This window comes from Lepus europaeus, chromosome 16 (genome assembly GCF_033115175.1).
Source record: "Lepus europaeus isolate LE1 chromosome 16, mLepTim1.pri, whole genome shotgun sequence".
Lineage (NCBI taxonomy): Eukaryota > Metazoa > Chordata > Mammalia > Lagomorpha > Leporidae > Lepus > Lepus europaeus.
In genome coordinates, this window is record NC_084842.1 from 45745992 (window position 1) to 45771439 (window position 25448).

At 56.3% G+C, this 25448-nt stretch overlaps 1 protein-coding gene across 1 annotated transcript; it reads left to right on the top strand.

The window, feature by feature from the left end:
* The first annotated feature begins 609 nt into the window (after positions 1–609).
* On the top strand, positions 610–25448 carry LOC133774945 (L-gulonolactone oxidase). Its single transcript, XM_062212968.1, has 12 exons — positions 610–713; positions 1669–1770; positions 4440–4565; positions 5892–5986; positions 6397–6487; positions 8489–8674; positions 14707–14814; positions 16016–16092; positions 20512–20661; positions 21458–21622; positions 24146–24236; positions 24775–25448. Exons 1-12 carry the CDS (start codon positions 711–713, stop codon positions 24901–24903), a joined length of 1323 nt encoding a protein of 440 aa, XP_062068952.1. The 5' UTR covers positions 610–710; the 3' UTR covers positions 24904–25448.

The following is a 25448-nucleotide window of genomic DNA, read 5'->3' on the forward strand; positions in this document are numbered from 1 at the left end:
CCATGTCACTGCAGAGAAACCTGGGCTTCACAGAGTCGATCGGCAAAGCATAGATTAGGAATCCAGGCCTGTTGCCCTACAAGCCTTACTCTTCCCCTGACTGCTAGGAGACGTTGCCTGGGCGTGGTGTCACCTGCCCCCTGGGCTGTAGCTCCCAGTGTCCTGTTCTGTGTCTTAGTGGTGGTGGCCCAAGTGGTTTACTCACCCCCCCCCAGGCCTGGCAAACGAACTGATGCACACAGGGGCTGAGACCTTGGCTGCTCGGGGATGCCCTGCAGGCCTCCTCCGTGCTCCTCCGCGCACCCCGCAGGCCCCAAACTGCAGCCTCCCCTGACTACGGTGGTAAGAACCTAGGCAGGAGGCTGGGCTGTTCTCGGGCTGCAGAACGCCTCGCGCTGGGCTCAGAGCTCAGAGCTCAGGCAGCTTCCCGGAGCAGAGCAGCCACGGCTCAAATTCTTTCCAGCGTCCTGTCCTAGGAGGGGGCTGGGGCAGGGGCGGGCCTGCACTGCTGTTTGCACTGATGGCCCTAATCTTGTTGGGGGTGGAGTCTATCCCAGCCCTGTTTACCTATTTATGCCGGCCCCAAAGCCTCTTGGTGTGTGACAGCTGCAGAGCCAGCCCAGCACCAAGGTCATCGCACCCTGGGTCTGCTCTCCGGGCCTTTGTTCACGAGGAGCCGGAATCAGCGAAGGCCACTGATCACTGGAGTCATGGTAGGGGCCCGTGGCCGGGTCGGTCAGTCCAGCCAGGCGGGCTGGGTCCACAGTGGGCCTGCAAGCAGGTGTTGGGTGGGAGTGGGAGTGGGGCAAAAGTAAGCCAAGGCTGGGGACTTGGAGGGGGGGCCTTGAGGCTCCGGGGAGATGTTAGAAGGCCAGCAAGGCATGGGAGAGGAAGGCCTGGGCTGGACTCCAGCGGCATCACTTGGTTGCTGTGTGAGCTCGGGGGGAGGGGGAGTTATTTCACCTCTCTGAGCCTCAGTCTCGGCTTATAAAAATAAGAACAAGTTACCAACTTCATGGCTTTAGTGTAAGGTCCAAAGAAGAGGGGCTAAATAGAGGGTCCCGACACAGTGCCAGGCAGCACAACAGGGTCCCACAGAAGGGAGTCTTATCCCCAGGACTCCAGGCTGTGGGGCCAAGACCAAGAAGGGAGTCTCCCAAACTCATGGCTTCCGCGCTGAGAAGTCAGGTGGGAAAGTGGAGGGCCAGTCCCAAGTCCTTCTTGGGCCCCCAGCACCGGCTCACGCAGCCCCTTCCCTGCCCACCCTCCCAACCAGAGAACACCCTCTACCTGGCCCCTCCCCAGGGAGCCCTGGAGCAGGGGCAGAAGCCCTGATCCTGCTTTCTTGGGCTCCACCTGTTACCTCCTCCCTCCCCTTTGTCTAAGAACGGGCAGACTTTCTCTTGTGGTCTGTACGTCTGACCGTAAATGTCCACCGCAGATTATATCAGGAGACCCTCCACAGGGCCATACCAGGGGCCCTGAGAGGTGATAAGAGCAAACGAGAGCCTAGGTTCAGGGTTGTGACCTCAGCGCCGCCCCCCCCACCCCCCCCCACCCCCGCTGCGAAGGTGGAGAGTGGGGGATGGTGACAGGGTGGAGGGTGGGGAGTCAAGCAGTCCCTGGCTGCTTATCTACAGGGACCTGGTATTTTTTTTCCTGGCACAGGTGCACGGGCACAAAGGGTTCCAGTTCCAAAACTGGGCGAGGACCTATGGCTGTTGTCCAGAGATGTACTATCAGCCCACATCAGTGGAAGAGATCAAAGAGGTGAGCGTCTGTCTCTGTTCTGTGCCAGGGTGGCTCAGCCACGGAGACCAGAGTCTGGCCCCGGACACGAGGCTGGAGACGGGACTGCCTGGCCTCAGATCCCGCCTCCCTGCCCAGCACTGCTGCTGGCCAGGTATGAGCGCAGTGCAGTTGGCTAGACCCAGGGCTCCTGCTCCAGCTCCACCCAGCAGCCACCTCCAATCTGCACAACTCGCTTTGCCAAGGACAGATCTCTGAAGACTCACATGACTTCTCTTTCATGGTTCAAAGTCACCCCAACCCGATGTGCCCAGAATAACTTTTTTCGTTTTGCCTTTGACCTGTTCTATCTATGAGCGTTTCCTCATCTCTGTATACCATCCCTGACTGCTCAAATGAAAAGGCAGGAAGTGGGCGCCAGTGCCTCCTCTAACCTGATGTCGCCTGAGCAACAGCTCCCTCTCATGGGCTGGCAGAGTCCACCGTCTATTCCTGCAGCCCAGGCCACCATCGCTCCTCCCTCGCCCTGGCCCATGAGGCCTCCTCTCTGGTCCCCTGCTTCTGTTCTGTTCTGCGGATGCACTTGCCACAGCCAGCACCCTCGCTTCCTCTGAAGAGTCCCCAGACTTCCTTCTCTGAAGTGTGTCCCCAATTCTATCTCCACTCCTCACTCATTTCTTCATCGCCTGTTCATAATTTTCAGTTATTTCGTTGACTTGAACAGACAGCCTCTGGCTTTTAACTCCCTCCCTCTAAGGACATCAGCCCATGCTCGTCCATACTCACCACCTGGTGGCGCTGTGCTTAGTCCACAGGAAGCGCTTAGTAAATATTGAAGGAATGAGTAAGCGAATGAACAGACAAATGACTGAAACCCTCTCTGTACCCTTAGGGAGTCTGCAGCCTTATGCACACGACCAGCTCCATAGGATGCAGGTGTTGGTCCCCGCAGAGCACAGAGGAGGGAGACATTCACTGAGGGTGTGTGTGCCTGTGTGGTGGGTCAGTGTGTGTGGCGGGGTGGTCAGAGGTAGCAGTCACCACGAAGCGATCATCTCACTTGGGATCTAGTGCCTCAGCAATCCTCACAACATGCCTGCGGGGAGTGGTGATTGTCACCCCCATTTTATAGATAAGCAAAGTGAGGCTCAGACCGGTTCTGTAACATTTTCATTCTAATAAGCATCAGGGCCAAGACTCAACTCAGAGAGTATCTGAGCTCAAAGCCCCTAACTTCTCACACAGGAAACACTACAGAGAGGCCAAGTGGCTACTATCCGGACCCTGGAGGCAGGACAAGAGTTGAGCTGGGTGCTGGGGAGACATAAAGAGAGGGAGGGGAGTGTGGGGGGTGGCTGCAGGGAGCGTGGGTGGGGACTTGGAAGGCAGAGAGATCTGGGGTGGATCAGAGGGCCTTGAACACTGCCACGCTGGCTTCAGCAGGAGGGGAGGGAGCCAGCTGGAGGCGCGCCTGAATGGCCACGTGCACAGGCTTCTCGGCCTCACTAAGAGGCCTCACAGGCTGGGTACAACAGGTGGATGTTTCCACAGAGGGCTAGCAGGGTCAGGTGGAAAGAAAGCTGGGTTGGTGTGGTCCAGGAAGCTGCCAGAAAATGATGCTAGACCAAGTGAGACAGATGCCCTCGTCGTGCGGCTGTGCAGCCCTGGTGGGTGGGTGGGGGAGATGGGGGAGACAAGCACAGCGTGGCATTTCCCAGTCCCCCCCGCGGAAGTCCTCATGGAATAAGTTGTCACTCTGGTGTTCCCTGGCACAGACCCTAGGGTGTTTGAGCGAGGACATGATGGTGAATGTGACTGGATCCATTTGAGTGACATTCTGCTTTGTTCAGTGTTCCTTCAACAAGCCTGAGTGACTACTTGTGCCGGGCTGGGACAGGCCTTCGGTCTGCAAGGTGGAATTCAGCCACTGTCCCTGACCTTGAGGAACACTGTCTAGGGCCTTATCGCCAAGATAAGGAGCCTAGATCTTATCCCTAGAACCCTGGGGCTCCCTTGGAAGGTTTGGCGCTGGTGAAAAATGTGATGGAGGGGTCGGCAGCAAGTAGACTAAGCCTCTGCCTGTGTTGCCGGCATCCCATATGGGTGCTGATTCTAGTCCCAGCTGCTCCACTTCTGATCCAGCTCTCTGCTATGGCCTGGGAAAGCAGTGAAAGATGGCACAAGTGCTTGGGCCCCTGTACCCATGTGGGAGATCTGGAAGAAGCTCCTGGCTCCTGGCTTTGGATCAGCCTAGCTCCGGCCATTGCAGCCAACTGGGGAGTGAACCAGCAGATGGAAGACCTCTCTCTCTCTCTCTCTCTGTAACTCTGCCTCTCAAATAAATAAATAAATCTCAAGAAAGAAAGAAAGAGAGAGAGAGAGAAAGGAAAGGAGGGAGGGAGGGAAAAATATGATGGAGTTTGCCTTTAGAGAAGCCTCAAGCAGCACGGGCTAGAATGAGCCTGAGCCTTGTCCCTTAGTTCTCCGTCTCCTTCACTTCCTGGCCCTTCTCTCTGGCTTGCTTTGCAGGAGTGGCTGGCACAGCAACAAGCAGCCAGGCAGGGTGGGCCCTGGAAGGCTGCAGGTGCACTCCCTGGGCCTCCTGCGCCCCCTGCAGACCGAGCCAGAGCCCTGCATGCTCTCTGGCTGCCTCACGGATGAAGGATGGACTCCTGCTCTGGTCTTGGCAGGTGCTGGCCCTAGCCAGACAGCAGAAGAAGCGGGTGAAGGTGGTGGGCGGTGGCCACTCCCCCTCAGACATCGCCTGCACTGATGGCTTCATGATCCACATGGGCAAGATGAACAGAGTCCTCCAGGTACCCGGAGCCTCGGCTCCCAGCCTCTGCTTGCCCCAGCCTCAGCCTCCATCCCAGCCCCGGGGTCAGGAACAGAACCTCAGTCCTCCTCCTCACCACGCCCCTGCCACCCAAGAGGGACTCTGATTCCTGGCCCACCTGAACCCTGTGCCTGTTGTCAGGTCGCCCTCGCCCCCTTGAGGCTACACAGAGCATGTCCACCCCAGTTCACCCCCGCCCCCACCCCTGCCAAAGCCTCTTCCTCCACTACTCTAGAACAAGAGCGGTGAGTGGGGCCTCTGAGAGGCAGAGTCACAGCGACATGCAGCAGGGCCCAAAGCAGCACCCAGCCAGCTTTACAGAGGGAGAAACAAGATCAGCGAGGGCGAGGGGTTTGCCTGGGGTCATACAGTCCATCTCCAGCAGAGCTGGGCACAGACTCAGAACCGAGGCCAGCTCCAGGCTGAGATACTGTGCGTGCCATGCAGCCAGCACCTGGTAAATGCCCCAGCCAGTCCGGGTGCTGGGCAGATGTGGACTCCCGGTCTCACCTGCTGGGGCCGGCTTCCCTAAGCTGTAACTGTTGCCGGACCATCTCCCCTTCCCCTGACCCGCTAACAAGGTGCTGGATTTCTCTCTATTTCTATTTGCTCCCCCTCTTAGGAAACATCCTAGCAATGCATCAGTTATGGCACTAATTAACTCTGCTTGCTGATTAGTGAGGACTGGACTCCAGAAACGGATTTTACCAAGCCCTGTGCCCAGGGTCAATGGAATGAGTCAGACAGAAGTGGATTCCCATCTCAGTTCTGGCTAGGATGCCTGAGTGACCTTGGGCAAATGACTTCAAGTCCCAGATGTCAGTCATCGCTCCTCCCCACCCCCTAACAATGGAGAGATCATTCCTACCGCCCAAGGCTGCCTTGGGGATCTCAGGCCACAGCACCTTTGCCCACCCCAGGCACCAAACAGCTATCTCATCCCCTTCTCCCCTTTTCCCAAGGTGAGGATAAGTGGAGAATTTGAACTCTGCCCAGCAAGGCCCAGACCTTACAAGAGAAACCCTCTTCAGTTGGTTCCTTTTCCACCCCCGGGCCTAGGGAGGGAGGGGGGAGAGGCACAGGTGTGGCTGATTCCAAAGACCCAGCCCTGCAGACTGAACCTGGACACACTCTTCTCCGTGCTGTTCTCTCCTCTGAGAAGGGTTCCTTCGGCTGCCTGCAGCAGCAGGTGGCTGAAGCTAAGCACAGAATGGGACAAGCCACATTCATCCTGCCAAGGAGCCCGGCTGCAGGGCAGGAGCTGGGGTCAGCTCGGCTCCTCCAAGCCCATGTTGGTCTCTTGCAGGTGGACAAGGAGAAGAAGCAGGTGACTGTGGAGGCCGGCATCCTCCTGGCTGACCTGCACCCCCAGCTGGACAAGCACGGCCTGGCCCTGTCCAAGTAAGAGCCCCCGCCTCTGCCATTCCCCAGAGGGTCAGGGCTGCCTGCCGCCCCCTGCCTTGGCCTGGGCCAGACACCCCTGCACCTAGCAAGACGGGGAGAGGAGCACTTCCCCAGGGGCATCCATTCTTCCCCTTCAGGGTGCCTGTCTCCCCAGCTCCCAAGTGTCAATGTGGGAGTACAACACACCACAGTGGAGCTGGCACAAAACAATGGTATTGAACAGGCTGAGACAGGCATGGGTTAGGGCCCAGATGCCAGAGCCAGCCTCCCCGTGACAGCCTGGATGAGGTCCCAGGCAGGAGATGCCAAGCTCCGCTGCCCTGAGGGGCCTTGTACTGCCATCTAGGTGTGCCTGTTGTCCCTCACTGCTCTCTTGTGTCCCTCTTTCTCCCTCCTGCTGAGCCTAGCCTGGGAGCAGTGTCAGATGTGACCGCAGCTGGTGTCATTGGGTCCGGAACGCACAACACGGGCATCAAGCATGGCATCCTGGCCACCCAGGTGAGTCCACCTGCTTCCCTGGCAGAGCTGACTCAGCTCCATGTGAGCCCCTGAACCCAGCCAAGCCCCCTCTGTGGCGGAGACCCAGCAGGTGGCCCCCAGAAGCATAAACCTCTTGCACTGCCACAGACGTTAAGGTGCCCCAAGCATGTTGTCACTCTAACAGTCCTAAGACACCTGCCAACCGCCACCTCCCAGGAGCCAGCACACAGCAATGGGCAGGCAGGCCTGGGGGGCCACCCCCACTGAAGCGAGCCTGCAGGGAGCTGGCAGGAAAATGGGGCTGTCCAGGCCAGTGGGGCAGGAGGTGGCAGGCAGTGTGGGGGGTGTACATGGGGGCGTAGAATTCCCGCCTGACCTTTATCAAAAAGCAGTCATGAAACTCCAGGAGCATCCAGCATGGAGACCTTGAAGGGAGCCTAGGTTTTGGCCTCAGACCTGGGTTCAAACCTGGCTTTGCTTCTCGTTGGCTGTTTACTTGTAGGTAGGTGGCTCGATGTCTCTGGGCATTCCTGTAAAGATCATCGTCAAATTGGGGTCAATCACACTGGACTGGTGAAGAGTAAATGAGATGGGGGAAGTCTGAGGCACCGGCCTCTGGCCAGCGAACAGCTTTAACTCAGGACATGAGGCAGGGCCTGATTTCTGGGTGCTCAGGGTCCTCATGGCCATTGTCCCCTCCAACAAGAGTTGACCTCAGTCTTAGTTTTCTATTCAGCACTGACGTTGCCCACCTTCTACGAAGTGATCCGTAGAGCATGAACATAACTCTGGGAGGGGCCGCAAAGCCAATTGCACATCAGACTTCCTGGCCCCTTCTCTAGGACACCCAGCGGGGCCAGCCTGGAAGCCAGGGGCGAAGCCTGCAGGCTGTTTCACACACAGTGGCAGGGCACAAGGACAAGCGGGCAGGCAGCCTTGCTATCTACGGGGCTACATCCTTGACATAGTCTCTCATTTGATTCTTGCCAATCCTCTGAAATACCCTCATTTCATAGACAAGGGAACAGAGAGGTTGAGTAACATGCCCACAGTCACACAGTGAGCACAGTGCCTGCCCTTTGTTTGTTCCTGAATCCTGTTGAAGTGTTTCACAGACCAGCTCTCATCCTCTGCTCCGGATCTTAGAATCTGATTTTTGTTCAAAATCACCGTGACGCCCTCACTTACACAGATGGCCCGCGTGCCCCATTTCTGCCAGTTTCTCCTCTCTGGTCTTTGGACACTGCTAATCAGAATTAGTTCAGCCTGATCTTCTCTCAGCCTGAAGACCCAGCTGCCAACCACAGGCATCCAAAGTAATTTCCATCCAAATGATCAGGTGGTAGAATGTGGCGAGGTCCTCCAATGGCTTTGAGCGAGGCCTCCCGGAAGTGGGGCCGAGGGCAAGGGGCTGCTTCATCCTCCGTTCCCACCTGCGCACCTGAGTCCATGGAGAAACCGGAAGGTTGGGTGTGAGAAGCTAGGCCCTCGGGGCAGGGGTCTCTGGAGGAGAGGAGGACCAAGCATGGTTGACAAGCTGCTCAGAAGCAGCGACAGGCCATGGGGGCAGTGGGGACCGTGCTGTCGGGCTGTGGTAGGACAGAGGGCAGGAGGAACGTGACCGACCCCACGCCCTGCTGAGCACTTTCCCCAGGAACGCGCGGCCCTTTGCAGCTTGGTCTCTCGGGCTCCTCCAGGCAGAGAAAGGCTTGCTGCCGGTCGCGCTGTGATGCCTGCAGGAAGAGTATGGCAATGGCCAGGGAGGACTGGCCAGCGGGGTCCCCGGTAACCTCATCCAATGAAGGCCCACCCCTCTGCCTCGCTCTCCCCATTCCCCGTTCTCTCTCACCCATGACTGTCACCCATGGGGCTGTGACAGTAGGCCTGGCTGGGAAGGTCCTCTGTGGTCAGATCACTAAGATCCTCTGGGAGTAGGTGATCCCTGGTCTCCCACCCAGGACAAACAGGGAAGTGAGGGCTGTGGCCGCAAGGGGTTCTGAAGTGTGGCTGTTCTCTCAGGTGGTGGCCCTGACCCTGCTGACGGCTGACGGGACTATTCTGGAATGTTCCGAGTCAAGCAACGCAGAGATTTTCCAAGCTGCACGGATGCACCTGGGCTGCCTTGGAGTCATCCTCACTATCACCCTGCAGTGCGTGCCCCAGTTCCACCTGCAGGAGACGTCCTTCCCCTCGACCCTGAAAGAGGTACTGGCCCCTTGCTTGCTACCACTCAGCCTCGGAGAAGAAATAGAGGACCTTGACAAGCAGGCCACGCCCCCCCGACAGCCCTTGGGTCTTCAGGCCCAGCACACAGAGGGCATGGTTCTCACCACGCCTTCTTGGCCCTAGGGATACCTTGGCCAGAACCCTTCTGAACAGCACAGTGAAACTCAGAGGAACTGCAGGGTTGGGAAGAGGTATGGGCAAGAGAGGGGTTGGGTAGAGACTTGACACGGGAGCCAAGTGTGAGCTGCCAGCCCCAGGGAGCATGTTAACTCTCAACTGCCCTGAACCAGAGACTGCACAGGGCACCCTTATAATGGTTCCCTCCAAACAGGAGAACTGGAGTAAACTTCAGGCAGTGTCTAAGGCTACATTCAGGGTGTTTGGATTCGGATGAAGGGAGACAGGAAGGATGGCTTGTAATGGACAACAGTGATTTTTGAATGAATGAAAACAACATCACTATTGTTCATTCAACAGCGATGGATGGATGGATGGATGGATGGGTGGATGGATGAATGGATGGATGAGTGGATGGATGGAAGGAATGGATGGATGAGTGGATGGATGGATAGGTGGGTTATGAAGGTAATCACTAAGCTATAGGACCTCAATCTGTGTTCCAAGTTCCTTAGAGTTCAGGTTCTTCCATTGCCATCTTATTGCTCAATATGTGCAGACACCTGTGCGGGTGGACTTGGCACTGATGTCAGCCACATTGATCCAACATGCTTATGGGAAAGACTGTGGGCTTTGGAATCAAATGAGCCTGGCCTTGCAAACTGGCTCTGCCACTTCTAGGCTGTAACCTTGAACCAGTCGTGTAACATTGCTGAGCCTTACTTTCCTCATCTGAAAAGAGAATTAGTAATATTTACATTAAAGCGTTGAATCTAATGATTAAATCAGGTAATGCATATAAAGTGTCTACTTTAGCGTTAAAACCTGTTCCCATGGCACACTGAGGTAGAGATAAATGAAACTATTATTGCCTAGCGCTGGGTCTAAAACCATTACCACTGGCATTTCTAATGTATTAAGCCACGGGGCAAAGGCCTTAAATGTAGAAGACCCCTACTGAGAGTCAAACGTCTCATCGGGGCCATTTGTTCATGCCAGGCAGGGCTTTCAAAGCATTCTGTGTTCTGCCTTCCACTCAGTGCCAGGCGCGCTGATTGACAGCTGGGGGGGAGGGTCAGCCTTTGGGGCTCATACAGCCAAGAGCTAGCCCCCAGTCCCCCGAAATACCGCTGTGAGCTCCCCTTCCCTCAGCCCTCATGCCTCTGTGGTTCCAGGCCTTTCCTTTCTCTATGTGTGGGGTGACCACTCTATCCTGTAGGATGTGGCAAGGACCCCCCCACAGGGGTGCAACCCAAGGGACCCTTCCCAGCCCTACACCGGGAAACGCAGGCATCCCAGCTTCTGTTCAGCAGCTCTCGCTCAGAGCAGCGGCTGCCGTGCCCTCTGCCCCTCATCCTCCTCCTGCCCTGGGCTGGGCTGCAGAGACACCAGATCTCCAACTGCCCTGTCCCTGCTGCTCCCGAGCCAAGCACGGTAGCTCTTCTAGGTTCAAGGGTTTTTATGGGCAGGGAAGAACGGAAATAACGTGCAGGGGAAGTTACGGGACTCCCCACCTTGGCTCCTGCTCTGAGGCCAAGCACAGACCCGGACATGGCTGATGGAGATCATTACAGTAATGAACCCGGAGCCTTCAGGGCTAGCACACCTGCGAGACTGCCCTTGGGATTTGAAACTGGAAACAGTTTCCAGTGAGGTGGCCCTGCCAGGATCCGATGAAACCGTTCACAGCAACCATCGGGTCCAAAGAGCCTGGGGGAAGGGGCCAGGGCAAAGACCACGTCCAAAGCCAGCAGCAGCAGCAGCAGCAGCAGGAGATTTGGAAGAGGCCGGGCAGAGAAGGCGTGGCCTGGAGAGGCACTCAAGGGGCTGGAACACAGAGCCCAGTCCTGGACCCAGAGCGAATCAGGACCCAGCAACCGAGGGCGAGCAGTGAGAGGGAAGGAGGGGCGAGTCGGGGATGGCAGTGCCACTGCCCAGCTGGAGAACCCAGGAGGTCCAGCAAGTGTGGGCAGCAAGTCACGCGCTCAGTTTGGGGACTTGGCTTTCAGGTGTCTCAAGTGGAGGGGTCAGGAGCAGCTGATGGAAGGGCAGGACCTGGGCCAGGGTCGGGGTGGAGGTGCAACCTGAGGGGCTGTGATAGTTTGTTGGAGCTGCCAGAACAAATGCCATGGAGTGGTGTGCACCTAAGATAATTAGCCCTGCTGTGGTTCTGCAGGCCAGACGTCTGAGTGCAAGCTGCTGGCTACGTTGGCTTCCTCTGAGGCCTCTCACTGGGTTTGTAGTGGGCTGACTTCCCGCTGTGTCCTCATGAGGCCTTCTTCTAGGTGTCTGGATCCTAATCTCCTTAGAAGGACAGCCTTCAGACTGGACTAGGCCCACCTGTGCCACCTTGTTTTACCGTAATTCTCTCTTTAAAGGCCCTGTCTCCAAGTACAGACACACTCTGAGGTCCTGGGGCTTAGGGCTTCAGTGCAGGAGCGAGGGCAGAGGGGAGCCCAGCCCACAGCAGAGGCCGCCAGCCCCCTGGATGACGGACCACAGGAGCGGGTGACAGCAGACAGAGGCACTCAGTGCTGAGAGGAGGAGGAGGAGTGAGGACAGAGCTGGAGCGCTTGGCTGGAGAGGAGCGGAGCCGCTGAGGGGAGGTGGCGCCCTGGACACCATGGGCGCCAGTGTCCGGGAGAGAGGGGTCAGCAAGGTGAAGTGCTGTGGCTAGCAGGGACCGCTGCCCAAATGGCAGTGTTAGGAAGCCGTTGCTGACCTCTGCGAGGAGCGCTGGGCTGGATAGGGTTAATGCACAGCGCAGGTGAGGAAGAGAGGACGGCAGAGTTTCTCCAGCCAGCAAGGGGCGGTGACCCTGTCCAGCTGGCGAATCCATTTCCCTGTGTCCCACGAGGCTCAGAATGTGCTAAATTTTCAGATGAGCATTTAGACCCAGAGATAAAAACAATTGCCGTGCTTTGCCAGAGGCCTGGTTCTGGCCCCCATACCTCTACGGGAATATCTACATGACATTCCTCTACGGAGGTGGCGCCTGGACGGTGTCCTGGTACCCAAGGCCCTTCTCTCCCTGCTCCTCCTGTGAGCGCGCTGAGATGGGCTGACATTGACACCACCAAGCCCTGGTTCTAAGAGACTGATCTGGGGCTGTCTCCCACCTCCCCAACACACACACGTGGACACGCATGCACTCACAGAAGTATACAACGCTAAACTCTCCACAAAGTGTAAAGCAAGCCCATGACCTTGCCCAAGTGGCTCAAAGTATCTGGGTTCTGGTTTCTTCATCTGACTTGATCGCCGAGGTCCTTCAGCTCTGATGTTTTGTAGCCAGTGCAGCTCATGGACAACAAGCCGCATCCGCACTTCTCCACCCTACCCTAGGGAGTGACAGCCGTGTCTGGCGTTCCTGTGCCTCTCCTTTGGGACATCTAATGAAAGTTCTTGGGCCTTCTCCCCAAGGAGACTGTGCACCCCAATGAGAAAGTCCCTGTAGTTCCCCCTGCCGAATCCAGTTCATCCCACAAGGGCTGGCGGAGCAGGACGTGCGTCACTCGTCCCTACTCACCTGTGAGTCAACTCATCCTGGACGAATCCTCTCTCCTTCCCCCAAAGCGGTCACTGCCTTCATCCCCCCAGTACTGACCCGGCATTGGCCCCACAGCGCACAGCACAGGCCTCCAGCCAGCCTCACGACCACAGAAAGGACTCCCTGTGATTTACTGCGAGGGCTGTGCACCATAAATAGCTCCTTTTTAAATCGGCTTTCAGTCGCTCCTCTTCGTTGGGGACTGAGCACAGTTGGGAGGAAAGAGGGGAAGATTAAGATGATGGAAAGACAGCACCCAGACCTTGCTCCCTCCACGGAAGCAGCTGCACAGAGGAGGAGGAAGGGAGCCGCCGTGAGCAGGCAGCACGTTGTCATGGGAGCAGTTTCTCCCAGCCTTCTATGCCTGGGAGCTTTTCTCTCTAATCCCAAAGGAATAATAATTAGACCTGATTTCCCAGAGCATGAGGGACCTTGAGAACCAACAGGAAGAGAGCGGGTCCCCCTGTTCATGCATTTCTATCTGCCCCTGGTTTCTTGCCATTGATGGCCCCCAGAGAACTGTCCTCCCTCTGCTGGGGCTGCAGACCCTGGTACCCTTTGTGTCTGGCTCTGTCCAGGGGCTGCCCCAGCACGCACACAAGGCCCCAGACTTGGGTCCTTTTTCATGTGGGCCAGCTCTTGACAGCCAGGGCCTCCAGGGTGGCTGGTGATGCTGAGCCATACGGGAGCACACAAGGAGCACAGGGAGCCAGGACAAAGGAGCTTGGCTATTGCTTCCCACCTGTGAGGCCAGGTCTGAAGATTTAGTTCATCCATCATTTTTCTCTGTGTATTCCCTTTCCTTCCTGTCCAGTTTCCTTCCTTCCCACTCATGCATGTTTATAGTACACCTGCGCCAAGTCCAGTGCCAAGTTCAGAAGAGCCCAAGGAGACCCATAGGAGGGTGCAGGGTGCATCTCCAGGGTCAGTCCTCCTGGGTCCCCACGGACCTGCTGTGACTTTGACCGTGGACTTGTCACCTGTGCTGGAGGGATGAGATGACAAGGATCCCCTGTCCTCACTGCCTCCACAGCTTCAGGGAGAGACACCCCCACCCCTCCTCCCCCTGACATGTTCGGGGGTGGGGGAGAGAACGGACACTCCTGAAGGGTAATTACCAGCATCCACGTCAGTCTTGGACCTTCCAGGCTGGGAGCGCTGGTCGCGCCTGCCTGTCTTCCCCATGAATGCTGTCACCACCTGACACTCATCTTCTCCCCCTTCCTGTGGGCGGTCAGTTTCTAGAGGGCCGAGATCGTCACGGAAGCATCTTTGGTAGTGTTCGGTCCATAGCAACTCAATGGTGAGCGCATTGAGGATTGGTTTCAAGTCCACCCTCTTCTGGCATTTTCCCCATTACCCCAACCCATGCAGTGTGGGGTCCATTTCAAATTCAGTGCCATACTCCCAAGTACCGCTTCTCTGAAAGGCACCTCAAGATGGTTTTTTAAAAAGATTTATTTTATTTATTTGAAAGAGTGAGAGAGAGAGAGAGAGAGAGAGAGAGAGAGATCTTCCGTCTGCTGGTCCCCAAATGCCTGCAACAGCCAGGGCTGGGCCGGACCAAAGCCAGGACTGAAGGACTCCATCTGGGTCTCCCAGATGGGTAGCAGGACCCCAAGCACTTGGGTCATCTTCTGCTGCTTCCCCAGGCACATTAGCAGGGAGCTGGATCAGAAGTGGAGCAGCCAGAACTGCAATCAGCACTCCATATGGGAGGCCAGTGTTGTGAGTGGTGGCCTAATCCATTGTGCCACAACACTGGCCTCCTGAGATGATTTTTGAATCTGCTCAAAACTGTATTAGTGCTTGGTGCTGTGACACAGTGGGTTAAGCCACAGTGCCAGCATCCCATATAAGCACTGCTTCAAGTACCGGCTCCTCCACTTCTAATCTAGCTCCCTGCTAATGGCAGGGAAAGCAGTAGAGGATGGCCCAAATGCTTGGGTCTCTGCACCCACATGGGAGACCTAGAAGAAGCTCCTGGCTCCTGGCTTCAGATCAGCCCAGCTCCAGCCATTGCGGCCATTTGGGGAGTGAACCAGCAAATGGATGATCACTCTCTTTGTCTCTCCCTTTCTCTGTCTGTAACTCTGCCTCTCAAATAAATAAATAAATCTTTAAAAAAAAATCACTCTCTCCTCTAAGCTACTCAAGGAAGTCAATATGGAAGGGAACCATTTTAATGCCCAGTGTATTTTAATACTCTTCCCATGTTATTTGGCAATATTAAGTATTTTCTTTTCAAGGGGAAGAACCGTGGCCCACTCAGGCCCTGACCCCCAGGACTCCCAGCCCTGTCTCCGTGACTGACGCCATCTCTCCCCTTCCCTCCTGCGTGCAGGTCCTCGACAACCTGGACACCCACCTGAAGAAATCGGAGTACTTCCGCTTCCTCTGGTTCCCTCACAGCGAGAACGTCAGCATCATCTACCAGGACCACACCGACAAGGTAGCTGCAGCAGCCTGCCTGTGCCCGCGCCGTGTCCTGGAGCAGGTGGTGGCCAGCGACCGGCAACCGCCTTCCCCGGCCGCACTCACCCCCGGAGCCCCCACACCCTCTCTGCTCCTGGGTGACCATACTTGTCATCCTGGCCATCAGGGAGAGGGGGCAGGGAACAAGAGGGAGTCACTGAGCATAAGAGGAGAAGCAGAAAGGCTAGAGAGTGGCAGGAAGAAGAAAGTGCTGGCCCAGTGTGTCCGGGGTAGGGATCTGTAAGGGTGTGGGGACAGCCTAGACACAGAGGAGGGAGGCAGAGGACAGAACAGGCAAGACAGAGAGTGGCGTCCTAGACAGCTGGACCAGCCCTTGGAAACTGTCCCAACCTCCCACCTTCCCTCCTACACCCCCATCTGCCCTGCTCCGAGTGTACAAGCAGAGCGGAGAGACAGACAGTTCGTCTCTCCTGTGTCCTTAGCAAGCAGGCTGCTTCTCAGTAGAAGAAAACAAAGCCATCACTGAGGATGCGTGTTGATGGGGCGGGTTGGATAAAGACCTCCGTGTCTGCTGTACGAGCAGAGCCCATGGTTCCTGAAGGCTGAGCACCTACTCACAGGCTAGCAAGACAAGGGCCGGATGCGTGTCTCCGTCTTACGTAAAGACCGTGAACAAATATATATTTTTTTTTGACAGGCAGAGTGGAGAGTGAGAGAGAGAGACAGAGAGAAAGGTCTTCCTTTTGCCGTTGGTTCACCCTCCAATGGCCGCCGTGGCCGGCACGCTGTGGCTGGCACATTGCGCTAATCCGAAGCCAGGAGCCAGGTGCTTCTCCTGGTCTCCCATGCGGGTGCAGGGCCCAAGGACCTGGGCCATCCTCCACTGCCCTCCCAGGCCACAGCAGAGAGCTGGCCTGGAAGAGGGGCAACCGGGACAGAAACTGGCACCCCGACCAAGACTAGAACCCGGAGGATTAGCCTATTGAGCTGCGGCGCCAGCCCTGTGAACAAATATTTAAACAAACACATAAAATGAAAGGGGATGGGGCATGGGAATTAGCTATGCTGCTGAAAAGTGAGGGTAGGTGGGGCACCCCCTCCCCACCGTGCACAAAGCCACTCCCGGGACCCAGCTCACTCTTACAGGTCACTGTGAGAAACAGGTCAGAAGGCAGCTCAGCTCTGGGCCCAAACTGATGCCAAATTCTGCTTGCCAGCCCCCTTCCTCTTCAGCCAACTGGTTTTGGGACTACGCCATTGGGTTCTACTTACTGGAATTCCTGCTGTGGACAAGGTAGGAAAGCAATGGTACTTTGGCCCCCATGTCTGCCGCATGCTGTTGAGGGTGGCGTTCATCAGGAGACGAACATCTGACCTTGAATGCATATCGGCCTCTTGGGTCTAAGGCAGTGATTTCTGACCCTGACTGTACCTTTTAATCACGTGGCCAGCTCCCAGAAACAAGTGGAGCCCCTGCCCTTCACCATTGCCCCCTACTGCCCTGCTAACCGTGGGATAAAATCAGCCAGGACTCCGGCCGTTCCTCCCTCCTGGGAGGCCTTTCTGCTGTTGGGCTGGTGGATGGCCAGCTCCCCTCCCATGCCTGGCTCAGACCTCCCACCTCCTCTGAGGTCCTCAAGCCTGACCTCCTTTCCAGTGAGCCACAAACTTCCAGGACTTCCTGTCCAGCTCCTCCAGGCCAGCAAGATGCTGCCCTTGTCGTTGTATTTCCAGTTCCAAGCTCAGGGCCTGGCACAAAGGATAGCTCTATAACATGGAAGAATGAGTGGGCAAACTCTGCAGGCCCTGTAGAGAGGAGAGGACTGGGAGGACTCTCACTCTAGGAGGAACTTGCAAATATCACTAAATAGAGTTGGCCCAGCAGACAGTCTTTGCTGTGCAATGTAGAATGATAATTAGCAAAATAAATAGGTAACTATGCTTGCGGTGGCATCATGTCACAAGCAAGTGCCATCCCTGGAATTAAGGGTAAGGCTAGGGTCTGACAGAGTGATGTACATTTCAGTCTCAGGCGGGAGGCAGCTGTATCCGCGAGTTCCAGAAGAAAGATACTGCAGCCCAGCCTGGGAGGCATCCGCCTTTGGGGTCAGTCCTAGTGGCTACTTGGCCCACATGAATTTAGCCCACGGGTCCACTATTTTCTTTATCATAATGCAAACTCACCTAATGAGCTCCTGTGGATGATAATTCACCTGCACACCTTGTGGCGATAGTTACTGCACCCTCAGCCAGGGGCCCGAGGTGATACATGATCTCGGCTTCTTCATGTTGCCACAACCTGAAGGCCAAGTCGGGTCGAAGGGAACAGATCTAAAGGCAAGATCAGTGCTCTGGTCCAGGTGAACTCTCCAGCCACATACGAGCCCCCTTTCTTTTCTCCCCACTGCACCCCAGATGCTGCCACCCCAGCTCTCCGCAAGCCATTTGATGGGCCAGAACACATTCTGTGACTTCCTTTTCATGATGTCAACTCAGGTTGCCAGCATCCATTCACCCCCACACGCCTCCGCGTGGGCAGCCGGCATCATTAGCAGACAGGTGCAGCGTGCTGGGGCTTACTGCATTCCAGACACCACACTGGGTACTGGGTATGCGTCGCTCCTTGTTGCTTCGGCAGCATCCCAAGTGGGCGATGCATTCATTAGCTTATAAACAGGGAAACTGAGACTCCGGGAGGTATTTTCGGAGGGTAATTCACGAGTAGCCAGGATGGGCTCCCAGGGCTCACCGGGACACCCAGGACACTCAGGTTCTGACAACAGAACCTGGAGGCCTGGATGTTGCCCAGGGCCGTTCTAGACGTGGTTGAGACAGTTGCTACATGAAGTCCAAATCCAGGAATCAGGACAAGTCAGCTCTTTTCCTTTAGGGACTCAGTCCTTCTCCAGGGTGGGGGACCTACCACTGGCATCAAATGGCCCCCAACGTGAGTACAGACCCCAGCCCATGAAGAGGTCCAACTGCCTGGAAGATGTGAGGAAAGGAAACGCACAAGACTCACTGGATGCGGGCAGGGAGGGCCAAGGCACAGCGAGGACACTGCTCCCTCCAGATGATGGATCTGGACTGAGCAAGAAAGTGCCCAGTAGGCTTTCTCTCCCGGGCTTCGGCTTCCATCACAGCGGCCGACAGCTTTATGTGCCTGTGTCTGCCGCCATGGAGCCCAGGAAGAGCCACGTAAATTGGGCTGTAAATCGTACATTGGGCTGTAAGTCACAGTTGTCACAGCTCAGCCAGCCACCAGGAAGCTGTGAGACAGCTCCAGGGCCTCTGAGCTCAGCCCCGCCCCGCGGCCCCAGCTGAATAGTGCTGAACTCCCCACTGCAGCATTGAGCTGGGGCCCAGGAGGCGCAGGAAGAGAACTTGGGGAAATGGGTAGTGCCCTGGCTGCTTCTCTCCAAGACTGCACGCCTGAGGGTAGGGCCTCTCTGTCCCATTCCCCTCCATTCCCTGCCCTAATAGCGCCTGATGCTGGCAGGAGGCCCATGGATACCTGTGCAAGAAAGGGCTGGTGGCTGCCTTCAGAGAGAAGAGAGCCTCTTCCGCAGGGCATACCAAGACTCAGGCCAGTGGCAGGAGTGTGGGCTCTGGGCTCCACTGGACCTGGACTCTGATCTCCCATCCCTCGCTTGCCTGCCATGTGACTCTGGGGAAATCGCTCGGCTCATCTGGACCACGGTGTACTCATCCATAGTGCAGAACTGGACTGGTGGCGACCATTGACTTGCGGGCGGATTTAGCTCCACATCCGTGTGGAGCCTGCTCACTGACAACACGCTCCTCGCTGTGTCCAGCGGCACGTAGAGGCTCCGACTGTGTGCTGTGTGTCAGCTCTGACAGCCGAGGGCACGCCTGGGTGACGGAGGGTGACGTGACAGCTGTAGGGAGTTGGACAGGCCTGTGGAGAGGCTGGGGGGTGGTGGTGGTGGTGTGTGTGTGTGACAACCATGCCAGAGAGGAAGGGCCTGGCAATTTAACCCGGCCAAGAAAACCCCACCGCCAGGCCCAGCCCTCGGAGCGGAGCCTTTAGTCGCCCCATGTGGGTGATCCCATGGGACTGGCTGCCCTGCCCATGCGGGAGGCTGGGACGGACCCCACAGCCTGGCTCTGACAGGCAGCTGGAGCTCCAGGCTTAAGCGGCAAAGGAGGCAACTGGAGCCAGCTCAGCCCAGCGGGGCCTCAAAGCTGCTCTTTGTCCCTCAGCCCGCCCTCGGGGGAGGCCCACTCCTGCAGGGCCCAGAGCAGGCAGGAGCAGAGTGCTGGTCTGAGCTGGCTGGGGAGGCCTCCCGCCAGCTGTCCCCAGAACAGGCCTCCGGACCTTGACCCCTCTGCCGGAGCCCGCTCAGGGCCTCCGCTGCCCCGCGGAGTCTGTGCTGTGGATCTGAGAGCAGCCTTTCCTGAGGCTGCCTCTTCGCCCCTCTGCGGCCTCCGGCCCGAGGCTCTCCCTTCTCTATGTGCAGAGGACGTCACACGTGCAGGGGCACGGTCTTGAAGCGTGCACCCCCTGCTGCCTCCCCTCCTCTTCCCTGTGTCCCTGAGCCTTGGGTGCACGCAGTGCAGTGGGCGAGCATCTGACGGCCCCCGGTGGGGTCTATGCCCTCAAGACCCGCCCGTCGCGTGCAGACACAGGTGTTGGTCAGTGCTCACCACGCAGGACACACAGGAGGAAGGGGCCGGCAGTGCACGCGCCCAGCCCCCAGTGAGAGCTCCCTCCCTCCCTTCCTTCCAGGCAGACCCACAGGTGCTGGGCCGGACTGCACGGGCAGTGAGTGCCGACCTGTTTGCTTGTCTGTTTACATGTCTGCAGGGAACCCTCACCGATACGCTGAGAGAGGCAAGAAAGGAACTGAGGGAGCGTTCAGGGCAAATGGAATGAAAACATTAAGCTTTTTGGTGCAAAAAGCTCTAAGACGAATACGTAGTTTTTCATGACATGCATGTTCCATGAACTTTTTGAAGACCCTGTCATTTACGTGGATTTCAAAATGTTTTTGCACCAAAATAGCCTGACTTTTAAATTCCACTTTCTGTGAACTTTTCAAAGCATCCTCATGTGTACATGCATTTGCATACATGTGTGTACGGGTGTGTGCATTTGCGTGCATGTATGTATATGTACATGTGCATATGTATGTTCGTATGCTTTGTGTGTATGTATGTATGTATTCGTGTGTATGTTTGTGTGTGTATGTGTGCATGTACATGTGTATGTATGCGTATATGTGTGTATGTGTATATGTATGCATAGGTGTGCATGTACATGTGTGTGCGTGTGTATGTGTACATGTGTGTATTTGTGTGTTTCTGTGTGTGCATGTGCATGTGTGTGTTGAGTCACAGATTTTGAAGACGATGACTTGATGAGTGAATTTCTAGAACAAAAGTCAGGGGGTTAAAAAAAAAAAGTATGGATGGCGGGTGAGTCCCCCAGTCTTTATGGAAATTACCTGGCAACAACTGAAGGCAGAGCTCTACCTATCCTTTGCTCCAAGCAGCTGGTAAGGCGTTGGGACAAAGGCCCTTGTCACCCCCGTGTTGTGGCATGAGGCGGCAGTGGCACTGAAGACAAGCCAAACAGCCATCCACGAGTGCCCGGGGGCTGCAGTGTGGCCCGGGCTGCCATGCGCGCTGGGGTCAGGGCTCTTGTGTGTGCACACACACGCCTGATGCCCTCGTCCGCCTGCCCCCACAGCACCTTCCTGCCGTGCCTGGTGGGCTGGATCAATCGCTTCTTCTTCTGGCTCCTGTTCACCCGCAAGAAGGAGAGCAGCGCCCTCAGCCACCGCCTCTTCACCTACGAATGCCGCTTCAAGCAGCACGTGCAGGACTGGGCCATCCCCAGGTAGGGCTCTGTCCCGCGGCCAGGCTGCCCTGCGACAGAAGCTGGCGCTGGCGGCCAGCACCCTCACCTCTCCCCGTCCCTGGGCACCCACGCTCCCGTGTTAAAGGACTCCCCTCCCAGCTATGCACACAGCTCCAAGTCCCACCCATTACTAGTGGGGCCTACGGGCTCTGAGTCGCCTCCCAGTGCTCCTGGGACCAGCCCGGCGCTGGGGAGAGCTGGCTGTTGGGGAGAGCCAGTCGCGGAGCCCCCACCATCGCCCTGCCTGCCCCTCTCCAGCCATGAGGCGGGCGGTGGCAGGTTTGGAGCTCAGGGCTCCCAGGCTCCCTCCCTCAGCCGGCAGCGCACCCCCAGCGTGCTGGGGGCTGGTTACCCTGAGTAGGGAGGGACCCTAACTGCTGCACCTTTCCCCTGAATTCCCCCTGTCCTTGTCTCCAGCGGGCCCAGGCGATGCCTCTCTTACTGCATTCCAGGGCTTGGCCCACCAGACTCTCCAGGCAGGAACATTACAAAAAACACAAGTTTTGGGATCAGAGGGAAGAAAAGGAGACCCAGGGACCTGAGAGAGCTGGTGGGGGGGGGGATGAGAGGGGACCCCTGGTTTAGCAGGGCTCTGGGGACCAGCCAAGCAGGAGGGAGATCTCCAGGGAGATGCATCTGTGGCTCCACTTCCGGAAGAAAGGCTTCCGGCCCAGCTGTGAGGGGTGGTCGCTGTGGAGCTGTCCCAGGGGTCCGTGGGGAGCCCAGGGCGGTGCCTGTCAGCCCCTTCCCCTGCTGAGGCCTGGATTCTGTGCAGAGAGAAGACCAAAGAGGCCCTGCTGGAGCTGAAGGCCATGTTGGAGGCGCACCCCGAGGTGGTGGCCCACTACCCCGTGGAGGTGCGCTTTGCCCGGGGTGATGACATCCTGCTGAGCCCTTGCTTCCAGAGGGAGAGCTGCTACATCAACATCATCATGTACAGGTGCGAGGGCGCTGGGCTGCTGTCCCCCGGGACCTGAAAGGGGCCCTCTCCTTCCTCATCTTTCCACGCCTGTTCTAAGGCCTCTTTCTGTGGGGACATCACTGACCGTGGCACGCAGCAGGAGACAGCCTCTCCCCTCCGAGTTCCCATCACACTTCCTGTCTGTAGACTCTTGTGACGTATGCCGTTTCCAGCCTGTATTACGGTAATGTCCAGAGAAGTCATATATGAACATGTGTGACGCTCATGTGATGGACTGACAGACATTCTGTCTCCTTGTGCTCACTGTGGCCGAGGATTCTGACAGCCTGGAATGCTGTGTTGAGAAACGTGCTGAGGCCAGAGAAGAGGATGGTACTCAATGCTCATTGCCTGCCGTGGATGCCTTTGCCCATCGTGCCCAGCTCCACCAGGCACTGCTAATACCCCGCTGGCCAGTCTGCCTTACCTTTATCCTGGCCAGCTCGGCAGTGGGCTCCAGAATGAGGCTTATGTCCATGGTGTTTAAGACATCCATCTCTTCTAGAATGTCCTGGCTAACATGTACCATCCTCCCCCTCCTCCCCCCTTCTCCTCCGCTCTCCTCCAGACCGCCCCCCTCCCCCCATGAACACCATCCTCTCGGCAGCCCTGACGCGCACTGTGGTGTGTTTCTCCAGCATTCAAACCCCTCCCCCCGCCAGACTTCCAGCAGGCCCAAGGGAGGGCTGAGGGAGGCACTCCCCAGGGAGTCCCAGAGAGCCAGGGAAGAGTTTCCAAAAGACACGTGGAAGAGGCAGAGAGGGGCCGCTCAGCGCCCACCTGTCTGTCTGCTTATCTTTTCTCTACCTGCAAATTCAAATTCAGAAGTGAGAAAGTTATCATGAGGATGTAGTTCCCCATGGTTATTTGAATTTATAAAAATGAAGTTGGACTTTTTCTGATTGGGTGGTGAGGCCCGACTGGTGCTGCCAATTAATTTATATGGCCACGTTTTCCAAACATCAAATGAGGTGCTCCTGAGATACTAATGCTAAGTCAAATAGATAGCCAAAGTAGTACATAGGGATGAGGGTACGTCACAAGGACCACAGAAGAGAGAATTCCAAGGGGTGGATGTTCACTGTCACTCCGGACACCTGCATTCCACACTACAGTGCCTGGTGCCAGTCCAGGCTTCCTGCCCGTGTGCACCGCGGGATGCTCAAGTACTTGGAATAGGTGCCATAGGTGATGCCTCAAGTACTCGGGTAATTGCCAGCCACGGAGGAGAACTGGTAGAGTTCCCAGCCCTTGGCTTCAGCCTGGTCCAGGCCCAACTGTTGTAGGCATTTGGGGGACGAACCAGGGGGTGACAGATATTTCTCTCTCTTGCTCTCATGCTCTCTCTCTTTTGAATAAAATGAAAATAAATTAATTTTTTTATTTGACAGGTAGAGTTATAGACAGTGAGAGAGAGAGAGACAGAGAGAAAGGTCTTTCTTCCTTTGGTTCACTCCCCAAATGGCTGTCATGGCCGGCGCTGTGCTGATCTGAAGCCAGGAGCCAGGTACTTCTTCCTGGTCTCCCATGTGGGTGCAGGGACCCAAGCACTTGGGCCATCTTCCACTGCACTCCCAGCCACAGCAGAGAGCTGGACTGGAAGAGGAGCAGCCGGGACAGTATCCGGCACCCCAACCGGGACTAGAACCTGGGGTGCTGCCGCCTCAGGCGGAGGATTAATCAAGTGAGCCATGGTGCTGGCCCCAATAAATTATTTTTTTTAAAGAGGATGTCTATTTTGGTCCCCAATGTTTTGAAATCCATGCATACTTTTTCATAATACACAATTCCCTTGAACTTTTCGAAGATCCTTCATATGCATAGATTTCAAATTTTTTGCACTAAAATGAACTTACCTTTTATTCATTTTCCATACACTTTTTGAAGAATCCTTGTATGTTCAGGTATCCCTAGGTGTCCACAGGACCCTCAACAGATACCAATTTTCATGGGTGCTCAAGTCTCCAACATAAAATGGCATAGTACTGGCTTACAACCTACACACCCACCACCTGTCTATGTTAAATCATCTCTAGATTATTTTCAACACCTAATAAACTGTAAATGCCATGTGAATACTTGTTATGGTGTATTGTTTAGGGAATGATGACAAATGTCTGTACCTGTCAGACATGTACATGTCTTTTTGGAACTTTCTGGAATTTTTTTCAGCTACTGTCATCAGTGGATAGATGTGGAACCCACGGTACTGGCTGGCATGTGTGTGTACATACCCTTTCTAGCTATTTAAATGCACAATAGCTTTCAGATACTGGTGAAAAAAATACATGAGCAGACATACAGTTTTTCAGAATCCTTGAGATAAGCAGTGAGCAAAAGCCCTCAGGATATCAGGTCACTGCTGCCCTGTGTCCTGCAGGCAGAACTTGGCCTTCCCCTTCACAGCTTTTGTGAAGGGCAGACCCAGGTGCCTGATAACCATGGCTGGGATGAGGCCCACAACAGCAAAGGCAGGGGCTCACCTCCTCTGCCCCCTTCCAGGCCCTATGGCAAGGACGTGCCGCGGCTGGACTACTGGCTGGCCTATGAGACCATCATGAAGAAGGTGGGGGGCAGGCCCCACTGGGCCAAGGTAAGAATTGGGCCCAGAGCCTCCCTAGAGCTGCAGGGGGGGTGCTATGCACGTGATGTCTACCAGGGGGCGCCTCTCTGCCTTGTTCCCCTGCTGGCCCCTGTTCTGCAAGTACTGGGGCTGAGCATGGCCTTCGCCGGCTGGTACCCAGCCCGCCTCTCTGCGCCATTGCTCCAAAGCTCCGTGATTCCAAGCCCTCAGGGTTTCAGGGAAATGCATCACCTTTCACTTTATCTGCTGTCCTGGAAACCTCATGCACAGGACAATGAAGGGATCAGGGAGCCCATTTTACAGAAGGGAAAGTGAGTCTCTCAGAGGTGACACTAACTAGCTGTGGAACTGGGGAGGGCTCCCACCTGGAGGCACTGCTGGGTGGCAGCAGGAATAGAGTTCAGACTTTCCCCTTTACCTTCCGAGAGCAACTCCTCTCTGGGTCTCCATGGTGTGTGTGTATACACGTACGAACGCACGTGTCACACACACAGGCTCACAGACACAGTTATAGGGCCCAGACCAAGGTATCTGGTTGCTTCCACAGGCCCATAATTGTACCCGGAAGGACTTTGAGAAGATGTATCCTGCTTTTCCCAAGTTCTGTGCCATCCGCGAGAAGCTGGACCCCACTGGGATGTTCCTGAACGCGTACCTGGAAAAGGTGTTCTACTGAAGCCAGCGCACAAGCCCCTCCCCCGACCTGGCCCCGTGGGGAACACACCGCCCCTCCCACCCCACGCTGCCAGGCGGGGCTCTGGACAAGGCCTTCCTTCTCCTACCTCCCTTTCCCCCAGAGCGCCCCAGGCAGAAGCTGGCCTCGCCCCCAGATTCCTGCCCACATCTCCATGAGAGCTCCCCTTCCCTAGCCTACACTCACATGCCCCGCTCCCAGAATGGGGCCCCGACACGCAGTTTCTCTGGGAGGCCCTGGATTTGGTCATGCCCAGGTCCCGGCTGTAACTCCAGGGGTCCCTGCACCGCTGTAGAAAGGCCCCTTGGCGAGTGCTGGGCACAGGGTTTCTGGGGGCTGCTCTCTGCTTTCTCTCACACTTGAGGACCTTTCACATGTTCAGATGAGCGCCCCCTGACCCGGGACTCCGTCTCCACCATGGGTTGGCCAAGACGTGTGATGTCGCGTACTCTGACCTGCCACAGGCCAGCTGAGGGGTGGGGAATGGGGCTCTGCTCACCTTCTTCTCAATAAAGACCCACAGCTGA